Source organism: Bombina bombina, chromosome 7 (assembly GCF_027579735.1).
Source record: "Bombina bombina isolate aBomBom1 chromosome 7, aBomBom1.pri, whole genome shotgun sequence".
In the NCBI taxonomy this organism is placed as follows: Eukaryota; Metazoa; Chordata; class Amphibia; order Anura; family Bombinatoridae; genus Bombina; species Bombina bombina.
Window position 1 is genome coordinate 573853718 of NC_069505.1, and position 26463 is coordinate 573880180.

Here is a 26463-nt window from a genome sequence, read left to right on the forward strand (position 1 = left end):
ATCGCGGTCTATGAGGACTGTGTGTTCTCAGTAATATGTATATGCTTATACACATATAAACACATACATATATATGTATATATTCATATACATATATATTTATATTTGCTGCAAATATTGATTTCGCATAAGCAATATTTTGCGCTCAAGTTATTATCTAGCAATAAAATAGGATATGTTATTTTATAACATTAAAATATTTTTTTGATAATATTAGCACATGAAGATTTTTATTCATAACCTTATTACCATGTTGGTAACTTAAGTTGCCTCCTGTCTCTTCTGAGCATAGGCAGAGCCTAGAGCCTAAGTGCCTGACTATCAATTAGGCTTCACTTCTAATCTAGCCCAATATGAACCATAACTATTTAAAGGAGCATTAAACTCAAAATTAAACTTTCAAGATGCAAACAGAGAAGCAATTTTAAACTTTGCAGATCACCTCCATTATCAAAATGTGCACAGTCTTTTATATGCACACTTTCTGAGGCTCCAGAAACCTTGCTTTGTGTAAAAATTGTGTTTATAGTAAACTTCCTAAGGAGAGAAAAAGCATGACTATGCCTGCACATCCCTTGCAAGCCCCAGGACTAGCACACTGATTGGCTGCTTAATGTCCTTTTGGAATGGGGTGTGGTTACTGAGGAAATTTTGAGGTAAAATATTTTTCTTTTTCACATGAGATGTTCAGGTGATATTTTCTAGTCAGCTTTTACAGCTCTGCTGCATCATTTTCAAGTGCTTCAACCTTTAATCGTTGTCTCTCTCTTTCTGTTTCTTTTTTTACTCACACAAATCATCGCATATAGTGGTTTTCCCGCTCCACTTCGCATTCTCTTGGCACGTCCGATTAACAGATCCACGGATCCTAAATCCATCATAGCACTCAAAATTCAGGACAGCCCCTACATTGTAAAAATTTTGCTTTGGGTAGAAATCTCCACCATCAAATGATAATGGTCTGGGGCAGCGAACATCTAGAGTAAAAAAGAGAAAGAACAATTAAAGGGACAGTCTAGTCAAAATTAAACTTTCATTATTCAGACAGGACATGTAAATTATTTAATCTCCTTTTCTGCAATACTTGTGGCTCCTATATACACATTTTATGTGTTTAACCCATTTGCAGAGGATTTAACCTGCTAGGCCTTTTTACACCCCAGTGCTGAGACAATTTTGAGCTTTTTTGACAACCTAGATTTAAACACTATTGTAAGTCAAATTTCAGTGAGTGAACCACACACAGTATTTTTTTTTCCCGCAGGCCCAGTAGATTCAGAATATACCATTATTTTATTTATTTCATGGTATGTGAGATAGCTGTGACAAAAATTGGAACATGTATATTTTTGCTTATATTTTAGTAAATATTGATAATCCTGTGATAATACTGTGATCACCTTACTAAATTGTCATCAAGGGGGGCCACATGAGAAATAGGGGCCCATACTGGCTTTTGATGGTTATAATATAGATTAGAGAGGTCCCACTCTGCAGTACAGAAATAAAAGCACTTTTTTCTTGCAAGGTGTTCAGTTACCAAGGTGATCACCTGACTATACAGTCACCACAGTGATCACCTGACTATACAGTCACCACAGTGATCACCTGACTATACTGTTACTACAGTGATCACCTGACTGTTACCACAGTGATCACCTGACTATACTGTTACCACAGTGATCACCTGACTATACAGTCACCACAGTGATCACCTGACTATACAGTCACCACAGTGATCACCTGACTATACTGTTACTACAGTGATCACCTGACTGTTACCACAGTGATCACCTGACTATACTGTTACCACAGTGATCACCTGACTATACAGTCACCACAGTGATCACCTGACTATACAGTCACCACAGTGATCACCTGACTATACAGTCACCACAGTGATCACCTGACTATACTGTTACTACAGTGATCACCTGACTATACTGTTACTACAGTGATCACCTGACTATTCTGTTACCACAGTGATCACCTGACTATACTGTTACCACAGTGATCACCTGACTATACTGTTACCACAGTGATCACCTGACTATACTGTTACCACAGCAATCACCTGACTATACTGTTACCACAAGGCGCTAGCAACACACTTGCAACATTAACTGATTGGTTCTGCTTGCTGTCCCTCACGGACACACAGACCAATCAGATAATGCAATAATGGTCGAGGGCAGATACGCTCCAGAGCGCTCTGTTCTAATCAGAGCCTCGGGCACCGCAACTGCCTCTAGAAACCTAACCTTGGGTCCCATCCCCCACTATTGCACTTTTGCAGGTTCTCAGACAGAATGCGGGTAAAAGCACGTCGTCAGGGGGTGGGAGGTTAGGTTCCCAGAGGCGAGTGCGGCGCTCGAGGTACTGATTAGAACAGAGCGCTCTGGAGTATATCTGCCCTCGGCCATTTTTGCATTATCTGATTTGTCCGTGTATCTGTGAGGGACAGGGAGCAGAACCATTCGGATAATGTTCTAAGTGTGTCGCTAGCGCCTAGTCTGTTACCACAGATCACCTGCCTATACTGTTACCACAGTGATCACCTGACTATACAGACTAAAATCAGGTTTATTAGGGGTCTCTAGACATAACATCATTTTTTTATTGTGCGTATTATCTAACATCCATAAGAAAATCCCTATGTGTAGTTTTAGCTTTATTTTTTTTTAAATATCTGCTTTGTGGTACTTTTCTATGATCAAGAAAATAGAGAGACGCACTCACTGAGACAGAACAATAGCTAGAAAAACTTCTGTGCTTGTCCACAAGGCCAGTGCCACTCAGGGTGCAGTCTCTTTTTGCACACTATGCTTTTCTTTGTTCACCACCATTTGGGAAAGCAGTTGATTCTCTTACAAATGAGAGTTTTGAAGCCGCTAATGGAGCTGAGGGGTTTGAAGCGCCTTCCCTCATCCAGCTCCCTTGCAGTTACCGAAGCTTGCTCGTTCTCCCCCTTTGTGATGTCACCAGCATTCCCATGAAGCCTGGGAGTGCCACCCACTAGATCACCGACAATCTGTGGTGTGGGGAATCGCCGAAAACAGTGTTTGAAGGGTGATCCCCCTTGCATGATGAAAAGGGCTTGCCATGCGCCTACAGGCCGCAATGTACAGGGTATACATATGCAATAGTAATACTTTGCTTCCAAATATGTCTTAATTTTCATTTTATTTATTAAATTGCGGTTTTAATTTATACTGAATGTCACACAGCAATTATACACTGATAGCAGCTGGCTCAGATAAAAATAAATTGGAGTATCAATTATGGCAGAAATGTTCCTGTGGCCCCTGAGGAGAAGAACTAAGAATGTGTGCTTTGGAATTTCTGTGGGAGGGTAAAGAAAGTATCCAGATCTCAAAAGAACCCTCTGGATGGGGAAAACAGTAGAGTTGACACATTAAATATTTGTGTTTAACAGCTATTAATTTATATATGGCACTCATATAAAGTCAAAATTAAACTTTTATGATTCAAATAGAACATGCCTTTCTAATCCACTTCCATTATAAAAAAGAGCTCAATTATTTTATATACATACTTTGTGAGGCACCAGTTCCTGCTAAGCACGTGCAAGAGTTCACAGTATATACTGTACACATATGCGTTTGTGATTGGCTGACAGCTGTCACATGATACAGGAGGAAGGAAAATTGAACTTACATTTTTCAGGAAAAAAAAGACTACTGCTCAATTTAATTTGTATTGTGTTTTTATTATGCATTTGTTGATTATGCAAATCTACTGTACTGTAGTCTATATTATAAGGATATGAAAAACTGCTGCCATATAGTGTCCCAAGCATGCACACTCCTGAGCTAACATCCCTGCTTTTCAACAAAAGATACAAAAAGAACAAAGAAAATTGAAATCAGAAGTAAATTAGAAAGTTGTTTAAAATTGCGTGCTCTATCTGAATGTTGGGTTATATGTCCCATTGAAGCTAAAATATTGATCTGCGCCCCTATGTGTTAGAGCTGGCCAACACTTATTTATACAAGAGCACATTTCAGGGGACAGTCAAGTCAAAACGAAACTTTCATGACTCAGATAGGGCATTCAATTTTAAACAACTTGCACGTTTTCTTGTATTATCAAATTTGCTTTGTTCTCTTGATATCCTCTATTAAAAGCTAAACCTAGGCAGGCTCATATGGTAATTTCTAAGACCATTAAAGGCCACCTCTTATCTCAGTGCATTTTAACAGTGTTTCATAGCTAGACAGTGCTAGTTTATGGTTGCAATATAGATAACATTGTGCTCACTCCTGTGGAGATATTGATGAGTCATTTAAAAGAACTGAGATTAGGGGGCAGTCTGCAGAGGCGTAGATAAAAGGTAATCACAGTGGTAAAAAGTATATTAATATAACAGTGTTGGTTATGCAAAACTAGGGAATGGGTAATAAAGGGACTATCGATCATTTTAAACAATAACAATTCTGGATTAGACTGTCCCTTTCAGGGTAATATTAATAACCAATACACACAAGTGTACTATTTGTTGTTGTTTATTCATAAAGGGGCATAAAACAGGTTGAGATCTGTGCATATCCTAAAAAGGCTAATTAATTAAAAATAGTTTGAATTAAAAAAAAAAAAATTGCTGGCAAGTATTTTAAAATCATTTTAAAAAATAAGCCAAATGAATTACATAGCTAAGCTGCCTGGAGCAGCCAACTTTAACCCCCTTATCAGTGTTTAGACACAGGAATTGTATTTCAAATGAGTTCACAGCTTCTAGGTATGCTCCAGCAGATAATCCCTATTCACTTCTGCATTCTACCAAAACAACAATAGCTACAGCTACAGCCATAGAAGGAAATGTGTGGGGGGAGTTAGAGCTTTACAATTCAGAAACTAAAAGAAAGGGTTAATGGCGAGGCACTGCAGTATACATTTGCAGGTAAAATAATTAAAGTACATATTATTATATTTTGTCTCTATCCCAACTTGTTTTATGCCCCTTTAAAGTACAAATGAAAACACCAATTTAGTTTATTACCTTTACAAATAGCCTTCTTATTCTGATCAGTCCATTTGCCGTTATACAGGCAATCACGAATATAAGCCGGGTAAGGGTACTTTCCTTTAGGGCAGCTGTATTTGACTACACTGCCCCTGTTGCCCTCATCACTTACTGTGAAGTTACCCCCTATAATTGCCACTTTGCTGAGATCACATTGTCCATTAACTGGAGGAGGCGGAGCTGCCAGGGATCCGGACGTAAAGATGGAACTAAAAACTGAGGAGGGGGAAAAAGTTTATTATTAATTAAATGAGGAGAAAGAGAAACGCGTATTACAAGGAAAAGAGGAAATAAATAAAAAGAATAAAGTAGATCGAAAGGATCGGGGAAAAAAGACAACAAAGAAATGATTGTGTCAGCAATATTTTGATATTGTTGTGAAAATTCTTCATGTTAACGCAACATTAAAGGGACAGTAAAGTCATAATTAGACATTTATGATTTTGACAGAGCATACAATTTTGAACAATTGATAGATAAACCTTTCAGCAAAGGATAAAAAGAGAAGGAAGCAAATTAAATAATAGAAGTAAATTGGAAATGTGTTAAACATTGTATGCTCTGTCTAAATCATGAATGTCTCATTGTGACTTTTCTGTTCCTTTGAATGGACAGGATTCAGATAGAGTCAGATCTTGGTATCCTTTGTTGGAGGAGCTGCAATGCACTGCTTTGAGCTAGCTGAGCAGATATAGTGACCCAACCACAGGAGGAATATCTGTCCAGTCACCAATCAGCAGCTAGCTCTCAGTAGTGCATTGCTGCCCCTGAGCCTACCCAGGTGTGCTTTTACACAAAGGATATCAAGAGAACAAAACAAATTATATAAAAGAAAAAAACATCATGCTCTATCTGAATCATAAAGTTTAATTTTGACTTTACTGTCCCCTTTAATACCATTGTTCCCCTGAAATTCTATGTACACAGAATCAATCCCTTACTAAGTTTCAAGAAGCTGAATAAATAGAAGATGAGGGAGAGGCAAGCAGTAAAAATGAAAGTGAAACCTAGAATATTATTGTGTTAGTTAAATAAAACTATTTAATTTGTTATTAAACAAATGATTATTTTTTTATAGTTTAATAAAAATATTAAAATAATTACTGAGGTAATGATTGTTATTCTCCTTCCAATAAAGTACAGCTGAAAAGTTGATCAATTATGAATAATTAACCTATTAAACTGAATATAGTTACAATAATTTCATAATTATCTATTTATTTCTAGTGACATAAACTGATCATTTTCTGATATAACTAGAAAAAGAATCTGAAAATATTATCATTCAAAGATAAAACCTCTATGTTAAAAAAACTATGATTTAAATTGAGTCTTACTGACCAGTTATTTAAATTGTGATTAAATTAGATTTTATTCATATCCTGTCCACCCTGAAATTTGATCTGATATAGCAAAATAATTATAATTGTATTGATTCATTGAAGTTATTACTTACTTGCAATTTGTGAGATCAGTAAAGACCACATTCTGCAGATCTGTGTCCTCTCCTAGACGGTCTCTTTTTCTTGTGACTGGTTAGGAGGAGAATGGTGCAATGTGTTAACTAGAGAGGAGGAAGGGAGAAGAGAATTCCCGTTAAGTCTAAAAGTAAATAACTGCTATTTCACAACAGGTGTTTGTAGGGGAGGGAAGGTTACACAATAGCAAAGAAATACACAGCAGGACCTGGGGAATTCCTGTAATCTTATTAAAGAGGGGGATGAAGGGGACAGTTATTGCAGCACATTGTTATACTCAGTAGTTCAGGAACACTGTATAGAACATTACAATGCACTGTCTGCAATAACACACTATATCTATCTATACTGTTACTATATTGTAACAGTAACATACAGAGATACAGTGTAACATACTGATATACATTGTAACAGTAACATACAGAGATGCACAGTGTAACATACTGATATACATTGTAACAGTAACATACAGATACACAGTGTAACATACTGATATACATTGTAACAGTAACATACAGAGATACAGTGTAACATACTGATATACATTGTAACAGTAACATACAGAGATACAGTGTAACATACTGATATACATTCTAACAGTAACATACAGAGATACACAGTGTAACATACTGATATACATTGTAACAGTAACATACAGAGATACAGTGTAACATACTGATATACATTGTAACAGTAACATACAGAGATACACAGTGTAACATACTGATATACATTGTAACAGTAACATACAGAGATACAGTGTAACATACTGATATACATTGTAACAGTAACATACAGAGATACAGTGTAACATACTGATATACATTGTAACAGTAACATACAGAGATACACAGTGTAACATACTGATATACATTGTAACAGTAACATACAGAGATACAGTGTAACATACAGAGATACAGTGTAACATACAGAGATACAGTGTAACATACTGATATACATTCTAACAGTAACATACAGAGATACACAGTGTAACATACTGATATACATTGTAACAGTAACATACAGAGATACAGTGTAACATACTGATATACATTGTAACAGTAACATACAGAGATACACAGTGTAACATACTGATATACATTGTAACAGTAACATACAGATACACAGTGTAACATACTGATATACATTGTAACAGTAACATACAGAGATACAGTGTAACATACTGATATACATTGTAACAGTAACATACAGAGATACAGTGTAACATACTGATATACATTGTAACAGTAACATACAGAGATACAGTGTAACATACTGATATACATTGTAACAGTAACATACAGAGATACACAGTGTAACATACTGATATACATTGTAACAGTAACATACAGAGATACAGTGTAACATACTGATATACATTGTAACAGTAACATACAGAGATACACAGTGTAACATACTGATATACATTGTAACAGTAACATACAGAGATACAGTGTAACATACTGATATACATTCTAACAGTAACATACAGAGATACACAGTGTAACATACTGATATACATTGTAACAGTAACATACAGAGATACAGTGTAACATACTGATATACATTGTAACAGTAACATACAGAGATACACAGTGTAACATACTGATATACATTGTAACAGTAACATACAGAGATACAGTGTAACATACTGATATACATTGTAACAGTAACATACAGAGATACAGTGTAACATACTGATATACATTGTAACAGTAACATACAGAGATACACAGTGTAACATACTGATATACATTGTAACAGTAACATACAGAGATACAGTGTAACATACAGAGATACAGTGTAACATACAGAGATACAGTGTAACATACTGATATACATTCTAACAGTAACATACAGAGATACACAGTGTAACATACTGATATACATTGTAACAGTAACATACAGAGATACAGTGTAACATACTGATATACATTGTAACAGTAACATACAGAGATACACAGTGTAACATACTGATATACATTGTAACAGTAACATACAGAGATACAGTGTAACATACTGATATACATTGTAACAGTAACATACAGAGATACAGTGTAACATACTGATATACATTGTAACAGTAACATACAGAGATACAGTGTAACATACTGATATACATTGTAACAGTAACATACAGAGATACAGTGTAACATACTGATATACATTGTAACAGTAACATACAGAGATACACAGTGTAACATACTGATATACATTGTAACAGTAACATACAGAGATACAGTGTAACATACTGATATACATTGTAACAGTAACATACAGAGATACACAGTGTAACATACTGATATACATTGTAACAGTAACATACAGAGATACACAGTGTAACATACTGATATACATTGTAACAGTAACATACAGAGATGCACAGTGTAACATACTGATATACATTGTAACAGTAACATACAGAGATACACAGTTAATATACTGATATACATTGTAACAGTAACATACAGAGATACAGTGTAACATACAGAGATACACAGTGTAACATACGGATATACATTGTAACAGTAACATACAGAGATACACAGTGTAACATACTGATATACATTGTAACAGTAACATACAGAGATACAGTGTAACATACTGATATACATTGTAACAGTAACATACAGAGATACATTGTAACAGTAACATACAGAGATACAGTGTAACATACTGATATACATTGTAACAGTAACATACAGAGATACAGTGTAACATACTGATATACATTGTAACAGTAACATACAGAGATACAGTGTAACATACTGATATACATTGTAACAGTAACATACAGAGATACAGTGTAACATACTGATATACATTGTAACAGTAACATACAGAGATACAGTGTAACATACTGATATACATTGTAACAGTAACATACAGAGATACAGTGTAACATACTGATATACATTGTAACAGTAACATACAGAGATACATTGTAACAGTAACATACAGAGATACAGTGTAACATACTGATATACATTGTAACAGTAACATACAGAGATACACAGTGTAACATACTGATATACATTGTAACAGTAACATACAGAGATACAGTGTAACATACTGATATACATTGTAACAGTAACATACAGAGATACACAGTGTAACATACTGATATACATTGTAACAGTAACATACAGAGATACAGTGTAACATACTGATATACATTGTAACAGTAACATACAGAGATACAGTGTAACATACAGATATACATTGTAACAGTAACATACAGAGATACAGTGTAACATACTGATATACATTGTAACAGTAACATACAGAGATACAGTGTAACATACTGATATACATTGTAACAGTAACATACAGAGATACAGTGTAACATACTGATATACATTGTAACAGTAACATACAGAGATACAGTGTAACATACTGATATACATTGTAACAGTAACATACAGAGATACACAGTGTAACATACTGATATACATTGTAACAGTAACATACAGAGATACACAGTGTAACATACTGATATACATTGTAACAGTAACATACAGAGATACACAGTGTAACATACTGATATACATTGTAACAGTAACATACAGAGATACACAGTGTAACATACTGATATACATTGTAACAGTAACATACAGAGATACACAGTGTAACATACTGATATACATTGTAACAGTAACATACAGAGATGCACAGTGTAACATACTGATATACATTGTAACAGTAACATACAGAGATACACAGTGTAACATACTGATATACATTGTAACAGTAACATACAGAGATACACAGTGTAGCATACTGATATACATTGTAACAGTAACATACAGAGATACAGTTTAACATACTGATATACATTGTAACAGTAACATACAGAGATACACAGTATAACATGCTGATATACACTAGAACAGTGACACATAAAGTTACAGTTATACACTGTAACACTGATACATAGAGATACACAGTGTAACATGCTGATAGACACTGTAGCACTGATACATAGAGATACACAGTGTAACACACTCATATACACTGTAACACTAATACATAGAGATACATAGTGTAACATGCTGATATACACTGTAACACTAATACATAGCAAAACACAGTGTAACACACTCATATACACTGTAACACTAATACAAAGAGAGACACAGTGTAACATGCTGATATACACTGTAACACTAATACATAGAGATAAACAGTGTAACATGCTGATATACACTGTAACACTGATACATAGAGATACACAGTGTAACACACTGATATACACTGTAACACTGATACATAGAGATACACAGTGTAACGCACTGATATACACTGTAACACTAATACATAGATACACAGTGTAACACACTGATATACACTGTAACACTAATACATAGAAATACATAGTATAACACACTGATATACACTGTAACACTAATACATAGAGATACACAGTGTAACACGCTGATATACACTGTAACACTAATACATAGATACACAGTGTAAGATGCTGATATACACTGTAACACTAATACATAGATACACAGTGTAAGATGCTGATATACACTGTAACATTAATGCATAGATACACAGTGTAACATGCTGATATGCACTGTAACACTAATACATAGAGATACACAGTGTAACACGCTGATATACACTGTAACACTGATACATAGAGATACATAGTGTAACACACTGATATACACTGTAACACTAATACATAGAGATACACAGTGTAACACACTAATATACACTAGAACACTAATATATAGATACACAGTGTAACATGCTGATATACACTGTAACACTAATACATAGATACACAGTGTAACACACTGATATACACTGTAACACTAATACATAGAGATACATAGTGTAACATGCTGATATACACTGTAACACTGATACATAGAGATACACAGTGTAACGCACTGATATACACTGTAACACTAATACATAGATACACAGTGTAACACACTGATATACACTGTAACACTAATACATAGAAATACATAGTATAACACACTGATATACACTGTAACACTGATACATAGAGATACACAGTGTAACACACTGATATACACTGTAACACTAATACATAGATACACAGTGTAACACACTGATATACACTGTAACACTAATACATAGATACACAGTGTAACATGCTGAAATACACTGTAACATTAATGCATAGATACACAGTGTAACACACTGATATACATTGTAACAGTAACATACAGAGATACACAGTGTAACGCACTTATATACACTGTAACACTAATACATAGATACACAGTGTAACATGCTGAAATACACTGTAACATTAATGCATAGATACACAGTGTAACATGCTGATATACACTAACACTGATACATAGAGATACATAATGTAACACACTGATATACACTGTAACACTAATACATAGAGATACACAGTGTAACACACTGATATACACTGTAACACTAATACATAGAGATACACAGTGTAACACACTGATATACACTGTAACACTAATACATAGATACACAGTGTAACATGCTGAAATACACTGTAACATTAATGCATAGATACACAGTGTAACATGCTGAAATACACTGTAACATTAATGCATAGATACACAGTGTAACATGCTGATATACACTAACACTGATACATAGAGATACATAATGTAACACACTGATATACACTGTAACACTAATACATAGAGATACACAGTGTAACACACTGATATACACTGTAACACTAATACATAGAGATACACAGTGTAACACACTGATATACACTGTAACACTAATACATAGAGATACATAGTGTAACATGCTGATATACACTGTAACACTGATACATAGAGATACACAGTGTAACACACTGATATACACTGTAACACTAATACATAGAGATACATAGTGTAACACACTGATATACACTGTAACACTAATACATAGATACACAGTGTAACATGCTGATATACACTGTAACATTAATGCATAGATACACAGTGTAACATACTGCACCAAGTGAACAATTGCACTACTCTGGCTTTTCCTTATCAAATAAATTACTGATAAGAGATTAAATCCATATTAATTATCCCAATGTCGGAAGGAAATGGTGCTCATGCACAAATTCGTAATACAAACACATAGGAGAATTGGTATAAGAGAATAACCATACTCCAAAAGTATGCATAAATAGCACTCTAGGCCCTGACTATAGAACAGGAGTTTCCAAACAGGATTGATAAAATATAACCTTTATTAATAATGAAGCATAAAAAAACAAAATTATTTGGTTAAATAACATACACATTAAAATACACACCGGTACCATTAATCAGTGTAATCGATTATAGAGATCACAGAATAGGTTAATTCGGCCTATATAGATTCTCAATTAGTGTGATCTAGATGATAATGATCATAAAGTTGCTCTCAAAGTAACAATATTGAGTGTCACACCTTATAGTTAAATGATCAGTTACACTAGTGAGCTGAAAACTAAATAAAAATTCTGATGTGATAATAATGGTAATAATTAATCGATTTAGTTCTCTGATCAAGGAAATGATATCAATGTGTGTAGACCTAAAGTAAAACACATACACCTAGATTTAGAGTTTTGCGGCCGAAGGGGTGCGTTAGCTACGCGTCTTTTTTTCTAGCGCTGCTTCTAAACAACGCTGGTATTGAGAGTTCTCTGAAGGGCTGCGTTAGGCTCCAAAAAGGGAGCGTTGAGCCGAATTTACCGCCACTTCAACCCTCAATACCAGCGTTGCTTACGGTAGCGGCTAGCTGGAAAAACGTGCTTGTGCACGATTCCCCCATAGGAAACAATGGGGCAGTTTGGCCTGAAAAAAAACCTAACACCTGCAAAAAAGCAGCGTTCAGCTCCTAACGCAGCCCCATTGTTTCCTATGGGGAAACACTTTCTAAGTCTGCACCTAACACCCCGAGTCTAAACACCCCTAACCTTACACTTATTAACCCCTAATCTGCCGCCCTCGCTGACACCTACATTACACAATTAACCCAAGGATAAAACAAACAGCAGGCACTGCAACGAGGGATCCATAAAAGTAGAAAATCCTTTATTGAAATAGGTTAAAACAAAAAACAGCAACAAACGCTGTATCACACGCTGAAAAAAGACAATGGCAGGAGTGTGAGAGACACAACAAGCTGTCTGACTAGTTTCACGTCCCTTTAGGACGCTTATTCATAGACATGTTTGAGATTTAGAGCAGTCTGCCTTTAAAGGGGAACCTTGTATTTGATTCGCTGTTACCTGTGTTCTAAGTTAATAAGATACAGCTGATTATTTGTTAACCCCTTAAAGTGCAGGCTACTCTATTTGTACATCTCAAGCAGAAAGATGTTTTAAAAACAAAAATAATGTACCCACTTTTGGTATAGATTAAATATACATATATAAACCTAAAGAGCAGAATTATCTGCTAAACACTGGTGAAACACTTTACAGGAAAAAAGGAATATATTGAACAAGGATTATGAAAAATAAATACATTATTATACTGATCAACCCAGCTACATATATCAGATGAAAGATGATGAAATAGGTTATAATGTAATTCAATATACATTTAGAATATACATTTAAAACCACTTGGAATGTAGCTTGGGATGTTATACCAACAAATTTAGATACAGTCATGTACTTGAATTTCAGAGCTATGGCATATTGCAATACACAAATGGGAAGTAATGAGAAGAGAGTAAAATTTGAATTTTTACTTATAACATAATTATGGAATTAGTTGTCTATAAAGAAATTGATATCACACTCACGATTCATCCCTAAAGGGGAACGTGTTTTTAGCTTTAACATCCAAAATAATTCCTTCTTCTCCAAAATTTTAAATTTATTTCCCCCTCTAATGGATGTAGTTGCGATATCTATTATTTTGATATTTATGTTGGCCTCATTCGTCAGATGATAACCATTAAAGTGATTCACAACTGCCAAATCTTTATTATAATTTTTTATATCTCTGATATGCTCATTGAATCTTTTACGGGCCTCCCTGGAGGTTTGACCTGTATGCTGCAATTGGCACAGGTTGCATATAATAAGGTAAACCACAAATGTGGTACAGCAGTTAGCATAAAAATCTATTGTATATTCATTTCCTGTGCTGTAACTAGAGAAATTGTTGCCCTCATGAATGTGTGTACACATATTACAGTTACGTCTTCCACATCTATAGTTCCCTTTATGTTGTAACCAATTCTGTTTTTTTGCATTAGTTCTCATAACTAGGCTAGGAGATATTGTTTGGCCTAAAGTTTTGGATTTTTTAGGGACATATTTGATGTTATTGACATAAGATTTTAATATATCATCTCCTAAGATGACGTGAGAGTGCTTTTTCAAGATTTTTATAATTTCATTGTTTGTTTTGAATATGCCGTAGTGAATACTATAGCGTCTTCAAAACTGAACTTCTCCTTCTTGTCCAGATTTTGTTTTTGTTTTTTAGTAGTGCCATTGAATGTTCTTATTTCTTTACCACATTGTTCGAGACTATTGGCATTATAGCCCCTACATGTCAATCTATTTTGTTTGCTTTAACACTCTTTTAGACATAAACAAATTCGTTCGTAAGTTGGCACTAAAAAGGTATTTTGCACTTACAGATGTCAAAGATACAAATGTGGGGACTAATGCACCTGATATCACTACTACATCTTGTCTCACTGAAAATCCCATTTTGCCCTTTGAGGACGTCCAGGCCTTGTTAACTCTCACTGACCTGTATAGTGGTGACAATGAGTCCCCTTTGCCCAATAAATTGGTGCATCCAAAAAGAACAAAATCGGATTTCTATCCTACCCATTATATAGGCGCCATTATTAATGCATACCAAAAAATGGTCCAGGAAGACATATTTGAATGGGAGAAAAGGGAAAATACCAATGCTGCCACCCATAATCTGTCTTATAAAGAAAAACAGCCATTAAGATCTCTTCAAGACAATACCAACATTGTCATTAAAAATGCAGACAAGGGTGGCAGCATTGTTATTCACGACAAAGAGGCCTATTTCACCGAAGCCCTTAGACAACTCAGTGATACTGAGGTGTATAAACGTCTCCCTGGAAATCCCATTTTCTCCTATAAAAAGAAATTAGAACACATAGTAAGGGAAGGTGTCACTTTAGGGATCTTCAGAGAAAAGGACCTCTCTAATTTAATCCCGGATCACCCACTTACTCCTATTTTCTACCATGTCCCCAAGGTTCACAAGGACCCTTACACCCCACTAGGCAGACCCATTGTCTCTGGGGTGGGGTCCTTGTTTGAGCCATTGGGGGCATGGTTAGATGATGTATTGCAACCCATAGCCAGAAAACAGTTATCCTATCTCAAGGATAGTGCCCAGCTCATTCAAATACTTGACACTGTGGATTGGAAGGATGGTTTTTCATGGGTGGTTATTGATGTGTGTTCTCTCTACACCTGTATCCCTCAGGAATTAGGGGTACAGGCTGTAGAATTTTTCTTAAACAGAGAAATGGATTTAAATGATCATACCAGACAATATGTGGGTGATGTTCTAAGATTTCTTCTTTCTCATAATTATTTTTGGTTCGATGGGGTGTTCTACAATCAGATATGTGGCACTGCCATGGGGGCTTAATTTGCCCCCGCATTTGCCAATTTGTACGTCTCTTGGTGGGAGCTGTCACATATCTATTGTATACATAACTAGAAAAGCCCAATTGCAGAAAGCAATTGAAAAGAATGTACTTACATAGCACTCAACAGCATATTAGGGCTAAATACCGTAGGTGAAAAGAGCCCTTGGAAGGCAAATTAAAACTTAACTTTTATTGACTTATGATAAAATTCAAAACTAGGTTAAAATAAACAGCAGATGTGACCCGGTGACGAGGGGGATTTCAAAGGAGTGGAAACGTAGACCACCCTAATCCCAAAGTGTAAAAATATAGAACCCTGGTATGATCTCCTGAAGTACTACCCTGTGCCTCCAGAGGCAGTGTAAGAAGGTGAAAATCAATTATATTATAAGAATGCCCCCACTGTCACTCTGTATCTGGGTCAGGGGATCTTTACTTATCAATAACACCTTCTAAATTATATTATGAGGCACAGTAGTCTCAAGGAGATGTGAGCTATCCACAAATAAGATACTATAGAATTAGCTATTAACTACCCAGGTAGGAAGAGTACTCCTATTATTGGTTAATCTAAGATTGCTGATAGAGTTCAGCCTCTCTGGTTATATATTATAAACTGGTTTACTCTATTGGTAATAGTATTCAGAATACCTATATCTGGACTAACTATTTGTCTCCGTTACTACAGTTAGCGTGACACCTGTATAGCTGTTTGTCACTACGAGGTGGATATGACTAAAGTGGTTTGGGTCCGAGAGACAGTGTGTAATTTGAGCTGGACAAGGTTTCCCTGGCAAAAGGGAAATAGTCCAAATGGTCTCCTCTGTAAGTGTTCCAGTTAGTATAAACGTTAATCCCAGCAGTGTTATACTGGCTGTGACCCCACAGTTCTATTATTTTAGTGTTGTCTATATTATTATGAAAGTGTAGAGGAGTGCTTGGTGTAACATACTAGTTATAATGGAACTGGGTGGGACCCAGACACTTGGACCATATACCAACCTGGGTTGGTTTATTATACTCAGGTAGCGGTGTGGTTGTCAGAAGAACAAATTATGGTTGAAAACCGCTATTGTAACACAACTAGTGTTGCTCTAATTCGGGTTTGGTAAATTATATAGCTTAATACAAATAACTGAAAAGCGTGACCAGGATTGCTACTAGTGTCTGTTTTCACAGTTTTGTATATTTGTTATTCAGATGTCTAGCACTCTAAGATCGTGCCGAGATTTAGACCATCACCTACAATTGGAGTGACTATCTTATCAAATTATAATTCATACCGTAGTATAGCCAGGGAGAGGATTAATTTAAAATCTTTAACATTAGATGGTTCTGGCTAACTCCCCAAGTTACTGCTTTTATCGGTTATGCACTATTTGTAAATACTTGTGCCGATATCTAGTATGTCTAAGAGGGAGATATTCGCCCCTTTTCCCCGGTACTGTTTACTGTGACGCAGTGCCCCTATGTGGGCAAATGCAACCCGGTTCCTGTTGGTATACAGGTAACGTTCACCAGTCTAAGTTATGAGTTAGAAATTAAAAATAACTTTTGTCTCTGGCTACACGCTGGTTGTTGTTGCCGTTTAACAATAGGAGGTTGTGGGTTAGTAGGATAAGGTAAACTGCAGGGTATTGGTTCTAGCGTAAAGCTGTTTATAAGTCAGGTACTCTCACACGCATACAGGTTTGAATTAATTTCTAATAAACCATTCAGTCACCAAGTCACACTGCTATAAAGTTTTAAAAGGGAGAAAAAGTCTCCTGCGGCCCTGACATGTTTCGCCTAAACGGCTTTGTCAAAGGTGGGGCGCCCGCCATTCACGGGGCTTTTTATTGGCCGATCTCTGAGGGGCTTGTCCCTTATCGGCTGATCTGATTGGTTCCTCCCTGCTTGCGCTTGATAGGTTGCTATGGAGGTGTGTACTTGTGTCACGTACTGGTTTCAACCTTCGTGCCCACATAGCGTTATCGTGATACTATTTGCAGGGCAGGATGAATACATTTTTAGCATCTCTATATCTCAGTATATAGAACTCTAACATACTAATCCATTTTAGGTTTCCGAGGTTTTTTTTTAAAACATTCGTTCCACGTTGGAATATAGTCAAATGGCCTTCTTATATATTTACATATATGTGTGATTTTAAATTAACAGTGAAACTGCCATAAGGGAGAGAGTTAATATCCAAGGTTAGTTAGCATGACATAGTCTACAAGAAAACATAGCTGAGAATATAGTCGTTGTAACGTACATAAGGTAAAAAAATTTTTTTCCAATCGGCTCCGGACTCAAAATTCCTAGAACTCTGATTGGGCATTTTAGATGTTATTACTAGAAGGGTTAGGCTACCCACTTCCTCGATTATTTGGTCCTGCTATATTAAGGTAATCTACAATACTGTAAACCGTACTAAGTGACAAATGTGTTCAGATATTATATTTATTACTTTAAACTTTACGGTGCCTAGACAGTGAATTTACATAGGATCCTGAATTGGAGAATAAAAGTGATATAAAATATATTATAAATGAATGTGGTCTCAGGTTGATGTGAGTGACAGAGTCAGTGTCCTGTCTGTAAAATGTTGTTAGGCTGGTGTCGGTGAACCTGTGGAAACAGGGTATGTGAACAGGGGAAGTGAAGCGTGAAAAAAGAAATGGGGGGTGAGGGAGGGAAAAAGGGAGGAAACAGTGTAAACAAAATGAAAACAGTGAAAAAAGGGAAGTGCAAAAGTTGTGTATTAAGTTAAGTCATGAAGCGTGTCGTTTATTTATAAGGAAGAAGTGACATAATGATAACCTAGAGCTCTAGGTTCCTACCTTCTAGACTATTTTAGGTTGACTGAGGTGGACATATGTCCTGGTTTGTGTCTTAGTTATAATAATAAGGTTGGATATAACCCGTTATGCATTAAATTAACTTTAGTAGTAACTAAAATGGTTCCTATTGTATATTGAGAAAAATGTCTCTCAGTTTCCCCTTATAGGGTCATCAATTGAATCCCCCCAGATTTATATCCTCATTTATGTTAGTATATATTAATATATTAGTTGTCTTATATATTGTCTCAATTAAACCTCAAAGATATTCGATTTTTATAGAAAACAGAAATAATTATTCTGTTCATTTAACCCTTTGGGGTGTACACTGTCAAGTAGATATATCCATCTACATTCGGCTCTGAGTAGGGCCTGTTCCAGATTGCCCCCTCTGATGCCCAGGGATATCTTTTCTATTCCTTGGCATTTGAGTTCTCTTGGATTGGAGTGATGTCGTTTTAAGAAATGAGATGCAACTGAGGATATTGTTTTGCCATCCTCCTGGTCTTTGGCAGCATTCTTAATATTTCTTATATGTTCCTGAACTCGGACCCTCAGTTGTCGGCTGGTCATCCCAACATAGATTTTGTGACAGCTGCAAAATAGAGCGTATATTATGCTTTCTGTGGTGCAGCTGATATAATTTTTCATTTTGTGAGTTCGACCAAACCGATCCTGTATCGAGTTCGTCTTGCGTACGTGCTCGCATATAGAGCAAGTACCGCACGGAAAAGACCCTGCCCGAACGGCAGTTCTGGTTTTAGCCAATTGGTAGTGGCTGCGGGATACCATATTTTTAATGTTCTGAGTCCTTCTGTATCCTATCTGGATTCTGTCTCCCACAATAGGCTTAAGATCTTGGTCTAGGGTTAATAAATGCCAGTGTTTATTTAGTATGCGATTAACTGTATGGATCTGAGGGTTATATGTAAGGATCAATCTGACTTGTTCATCCTGTTTTTTGTTTTTTTTGCGCAGTAAGTCCGAGCGCTCAGTTTGGATTGCCCTGTTTTTGGCTTTTTTGATGTTCCTTTTGCTGTACCCTCTGTCCTGTAATCTTTTTTCGAGTAATTTTGCCTGTTCATTAAATAGTTGTCGGTTACTACAGTTTCGCCTAATTCTTAGGAATTCACCGACAGGCAATGATTTAGTTGTTCCGGGGGCATGGGAGCTGCTGCTGTGCAGAATGCTATTAGTTGCTGTTTCTTTTCTGTAAAGATTAGTTTGAATTTTTCCTTCTTGGTCTTTAAATATGTTAAGATCTAAGAAATTTATCTCAGATTGACTCATTGTATACGTTAGTTTTATATTTAAGTCATTCTGGTTAAGATTCTGAAGAAAAGTGTCTAGTTCCTCTCTGCTCCCCTCCCACATAAACAGTATATCGTCTATGTAACGAATCCAGAAGGGTATTTTGTCTGTCGCTGCTGAATTGATATCATTAAATACCACATGTTTTTCCCAGAATCCTAAGAACAACCTGAGACCACATTCATTTATAATATATTTTATATCACTTTTATTCTCCAATTCAGGATCCTATGTAAATTCACTGTCTAGGCACCGTAAAGTTTAAAGTAATAAATATAATATCTGAACACATTTGTCACTTAGTACGGTTTACAGTATTGTAGATTACCTTAATATAGCAGGACCAAATAATCGAGGAAGTGGATAGCCTAACCCTTCTAGTAATAACATCTAAAATGCCCAATCAGAGTTCTAGGAATTTTGAGTCCGGAGCCGATTGGAAAAATTTTTTTTTACCTTATGTACGTTACAACGACTATATTCTCAGCTATGTTTTCTTGTAGACTATGTCATGCTAACTAACCTTGGATATTAACTCTCTCCCTTATGGCAGTTTCACTGTTAATTTAAAATCACACATATATGTAAATATATAAGAAGGCCATTTGACTATATTCCAACGTGGAACGAATGTTTTAAAAAAAAACCTCGGAAACCTAAAATGGATTAGTATGTTAGAGTTCTATATACTGAGATATAGAGATGCTAAAAATGTATTCATCCTGCCCTGCAAATAGTATCACGATAACGCTATGTGGGCACGAAGGTTGAAACCAGTACGTGACACAAGTACACACCTCCATAGCAACCTATCAAGCGCAAGCAGGGAGGAACCAATCAGATCAGCCGATAAGGGACAAGCCCCTCAGAGATCGGCCAATAAAAAGCCCCGTGAATGGCGGGCGCCCCACCTTTGACAAAGCCGTTTAGGCGAAACATGTCAGGGCCGCAGGAGACTTTTTCTCCCTTTTAAAACTTTATAGCAGTGTGACTTGGTGACTGAATGGTTTATTAGAAATTAATTCAAACCTGTATGCGTGTGAGAGTACCTGACTTATAAACAGCTTTACGCTAGAACCAATACCCTGCAGTTTACCTTATCCTACTAACCCACAACCTCCTATTGTTAAACGGCAACAACAACCAGCGTGTAGCCAGAGACAAAAGTTATTTTTAATTTCTAACTCATAACTTAGACTGGTGAACGTTACCTGTATACCAACAGGAACCGGGTTGCATTTGCCCACATAGGGGCACTGCGTCACAGTAAACAGTACCGGGGAAAAGGGGCGAATATCTCCCTCTTAGACATACTAGATATCGGCACAAGTATTTACAAATAGTGCATAACCGATAAAAGCAGTAACTTGGGGAGTTAGCCAGAACCATCTAATGTTAAAGATTTTAAATTAATCCTCTCCCTGGCTATACTACGGTATGAATTATAATTTGATAAGATAGTCACTCCAATTGTAGGTGATGGTCTAAATCTCGGCACGATCTTAGAGTGCTAGACATCTGAATAACAAATATACAAAACTGTGAAAACAGACACTAGTAGCAATCCTGGTCACGCTTTTCAGTTATTTGTATTAAGCTATATAATTTACCAAACCCGAATTAGAGCAACACTAGTTGCGTTACAATAGCGGTTTTCAACCATAATTTGTTCTTCTGACAACCACACCGCTACCTGAGTATAATAAACCAACCCAGGTTGGTATATGGTCCAAGTGTCTGGGTCCCACCCAGTTCCATTATAACTAGTATGTTACACCAAGCACTCCTCTACACTTTCATAATAATATAGACAACACTAAAATAATAGAACTGTGGGGTCACAGCCAGTATAACACTGCTGGGATTAACGTTTATACTAACTGGAACACTTACAGAGGAGACCATTTGGACTATTTCCCTTTTGCCAGGGAAACCTTGTCCAGCTCAAATTACACACTGTCTCTCTGACCCAAACCACTTTAGTCATATCCACCTCGTAGTGACAAACAGCTATACAGGTGTCACGCTAACTGTAGTAACGGAGACAAATAGTTAGTCCAGATATAGGTATTCTGAATACTATTACCAATAGAGTAAACCAGTTTATAATATATAACCAGAGAGGCTGAACTCTATCAGCAATCTTAGATTAACCAATAATAGGAGTACTCTTCCTACCTGGGTAGTTAATAGCTAATTCTATAGTATCTTATTTGTGGATAGCTCACATCTCCTTGAGACTACTGTGCCTCATAATATAATTTAGAAGGTGTTATTGATAAGTAAAGATCCCCTGACCCAGATACAGAGTGACAGTGGGGGCATTCTTATAATATAATTGATTTTCACCTTCTTACACTGCCTCTGGAGGCACAGGGTAGTACTTCAGGAGATCATACCAGGGTTCTATATTTTTACACTTTGGGATTAGGGTGGTCTACGTTTCCACTCCTTTGAAATCCCCCTCGTCACCGGGTCACATCTGCTGTTTATTTTAACCTAGTTTTGAATTTTATCATAAGTCAATAAAAGTTAAGTTTTAATTTGCCTTCCAAGGGCTCTTTTCACCTACGGTATTTAGCCCTAATATGCTGTTGAGTGCTATGTAAGTACATTCTTTTCAATTGCTTTCTGCAATTGGGCTTTTCTAGTTGTTGTCTCTTAATGTACAGCACCTCAGTCCCATAAAATTATATATCTATTGTCTCTAGGTGTGTATTTAATACACATGAGACACCAATAATATCGGGAACACAGCATTGGTAGTGCCGTCGTCCTCTCTTTTCGTAGTCAATATTGTATACATAACCCCTGGCTTGAGAACATCCTAATATACGTAAGGTATATAGATGACCTGTTGATCATTGTAAAAAAAAACCTTAATGAGACAGAGTTTAACACGTTTTTGGAATATATAAATGTCAACTTATTCAATCTTAAATTTACGGGAACATTTAGTAACAATAGCGTAAATTATTTGGATCTAACATTACAGATTAGTAACAATAACATAATTACCAGTACGTTTTGCAAAGAAACAGCTGGCAATACGATTTTGCATGCCACTTCCCAACACCCTACACATGTAATTAAGGCCATACCGAGGGGCCAATTTATCAGAATCCGTAGAAACACTAAGTCTAATGAAATATATGAATCCCAATCACTAGAATTAAAAAATAGGTTGACATGTAGGGGCTATAATGCCAATAGTCTCGAAAAATGTGGTAAAGAAATAAGAACATTCAATGGCACTACTAAAAAACAAAAACAAAATCTGGACAAGAAGGAGAAGTTTAGTTTTGAAGACGCCATAGTATTCACTACGGCATATTCAAAACAATACAATGAAATTATAAAAATCTTGAAAAAGCACTCTCACGTCATCTTAGGAGATGATATATTAAAATCTTATGTCAATAACATCAAATATGTCCCTAAAAAATCCAAAACTTTAGGCCAAACAATATCTCCTAGCCTAGTTATGAGAACTAATGCAAAAAAACAGAATTGGTTACAACATAAAGGGAACTATAGATGTGGAAGACGTAACTGTAATATGTGTACACACATTCATGAGGGCAACAATTTCTCTAGTTACAGCACAGGGAATGAATATACAATAGATTTTTATGCATTTGTGGTTTACCTTATTATATGCAACCTGTGCCAATTGCAGCATACAGGTCAAACCTCCAGGGAGGCCCGTAAAAGATTCAATGAGCATATCAGAGATATAAAAAATTATAATAAAGATTTGGCAGTTGTGAATCACTTTAATGGTTATCATCTGACGAATGAGGCCAACATAAATATCAAAATAATAGATATCGCAACTACATCCATTAGAGGGGGAAATAAATTTAAAATTTTGGAGAAGAAGGAATTATTTTGGATGTTAAAGCTAAAAACACGTTCCCCTTTAGGGATGAATCGTGAGTGTGATATCAATTTCTTTATAGACAACTATTTCCATAATTATGTTATAAGTAAAAATTAAAATTTTACTCTCTTCTCATTACTTCCCATTTGTGTATTGCAATATGCCATAGCTCTGAAATTCAAGTACATGACTGTATCTAAATTTGTTGGTATAACATCCCAAGCTACATTCCAAGTGGTTTTAAATGTATATTCTAAATGTATATTGAATCACATTATAACCTATTTCATCATCTTTCATCTGATATATGTAGCTGGGTTGATCAGTATAATAATGTATTTATTTTTCATAATCCTTGTTCAACATATTCCTTTTTTCCTGTAAAGTGTTTCACCAGTGTTTAGCAGATAATTCTGCTCTTTAGGTTTATATATGATTATTTAATCTATACCAAAAGTGGGTACATTTATTTTTGTTTTTAAAACATCTTTCTGCTTGAGATGTACAAATAGAGTAGCCTGCACTTTAAGGGGTTAACAAATAATCAGCTGTATCTTATTAACTTAGAACACAGGTAACAGTGAATCAAATACAAGGTTCCCCTTTAAAGGCAGACTGCTCTAAATCTCAAACATGTCTATGAATAAGCGTCCTAAAGGGACGTGAAACTAGTCAGACAGCTTGTTGTGTCTCTCACACTCCTGCCATTGTCTTTTTTCAGCGTGTGATACAGCGTTTGTTGCTGTTTTTTGTTTTAACCTATTTCAATAAAGGATTTTCTACTTTTATGGATCCCTCGTTGCAGTGCCTGCTGTTTGTTCTATCCTTGGATTATATTTAGTGGCCTGGTTTCGCCACTGCTACGGCACTCCGTTTTCCATAGTGGGCTGAACTTCCCTTAACCTTACCGGTATCACTTCCGGTTCACCTGCCGGGTCCCCCGATGCCAGGAATACCGCACTCTCTGTGGGATTACACAATTAACCCCTAATCTTCCGCTCCGGACACCGCCGCTACCTACATTATCCCTATGAACCCCTAATCTGCTGCCCCTAACATCGCCGACACCTATATTATATTTATTAACCCCTAATCTGCCCCCCAACGTCGCCGCTATCTTACCTACACTTATTAACCCCTAATCTGCCTACCGGACCTCGCCGCTACTCTAATAAATGTAGTAACCCCTAAAGCTAAGTCTAACCCTAACCCTAACACCCCCCTAAATTAAATATAATTTTAATCTAACGAAATAAATTAAATTTTATTAACTAAAGTATTCCTATTTAAAGCTAAATACTTACCTGTAAAATAAACCCTAATATAGCTACAATATAACTAATAATTATATTGTAGCTATTTTAGGATTTATATTTATTTTACAGGCAACTTTGTATTTATTTTAACTAGGTACAATAGCTATTAAATAGTTATTAACTATTTAATAGCTACCTAGTTAAAATAATTACAAAATTACCTGTAAAATAAATCCTAACCTAAGTTACAATTAAACCTAACACTACACTAGCAATAAATTAATTAAATAAATTACCTACAATTACAATTAAATAAACTAAATCAAATTACAAAAAAAACCCACTGAATTACAAAAAAATAAAAAAAGATTACAAGAATTTTAAGCTAATTACACCTACTCTAAGCCCCCTAATAAAACAACAAAGCCCCCCAAAATAATAAAGGTCCCTACCCTATTCTAAATTAAAAAGTAACCAGCTCTTTTACCAGCCCTTAAAAGGGCTTTTTGCGGGGCATGCCCCAAAGTAATCAGCTCTTTTGCCTGTAAAAAAAAACACAATACCCCCCCAACATTAAAACCCACCACCCACATACCCCTACTCTTACCCAAACCCCCCTTAAATAAACCTAACACTACCCCCCTGAAGATCTCCCTACCTTGAGTCGTCTTCACCCAACCGGGCCAAAGTCTTCATCCGATGGGGCAAAAGAGGACATCCAGACCGGCAGAAGTCTTCATCCTATCCGGGCAGAAGAGGACATCCGGACCGGCAGACATCTTCATCCAAGCGGCATCTTCTATCTTCATCCATCCGGAGCTGAGCCATCTTCTTCCAGCCGACGCGGATCCATCCTTCTTCACCGACGCCTACTCGCCGAATGAAGGTTCCTTTAAGTGACGTCATCCAAGATGGCGTACCTCGAATTCCGACTGGCTGATAGGATTCTATCAGCAAATCGGAATTAAGGTAGGAAAAATCTGATTGGCTGATTGAATCAGCCAATCAGATTCAAGTTCAATCGGATTGGCTG

General features: G+C 36.1%; 1 protein-coding gene across 5 annotated transcripts in view; it reads right to left on the reverse strand.

Moving 5' to 3' along the window:
• The window catches only part of LOC128667087 (complement factor B), a 139548-nt gene that overhangs the window by 76653 nt on the left and 36432 nt on the right, over positions 1-26463 (reverse strand). For 2 of the 5 annotated variants that reach the window (XM_053721976.1, XM_053721975.1), the window contains exons 2-4: positions 6501-6608; positions 5021-5260; positions 792-977 (exon numbers count right to left, since the gene is read on the reverse strand). In XM_053721976.1, coding sequence (XP_053577951.1) covers positions 792-977; positions 5021-5260; positions 6501-6531 — 457 coding nt within the window. In that variant the 5' untranslated portion in view covers positions 6532-6608. Of the gene's footprint in view, positions 1-791; positions 978-5020; positions 5261-6500; positions 6880-26463 lie in introns of those variants that run through there. The other 3 variants (XR_008403291.1, XR_008403292.1, XM_053721977.1) reach the window with 2 other exon arrangements.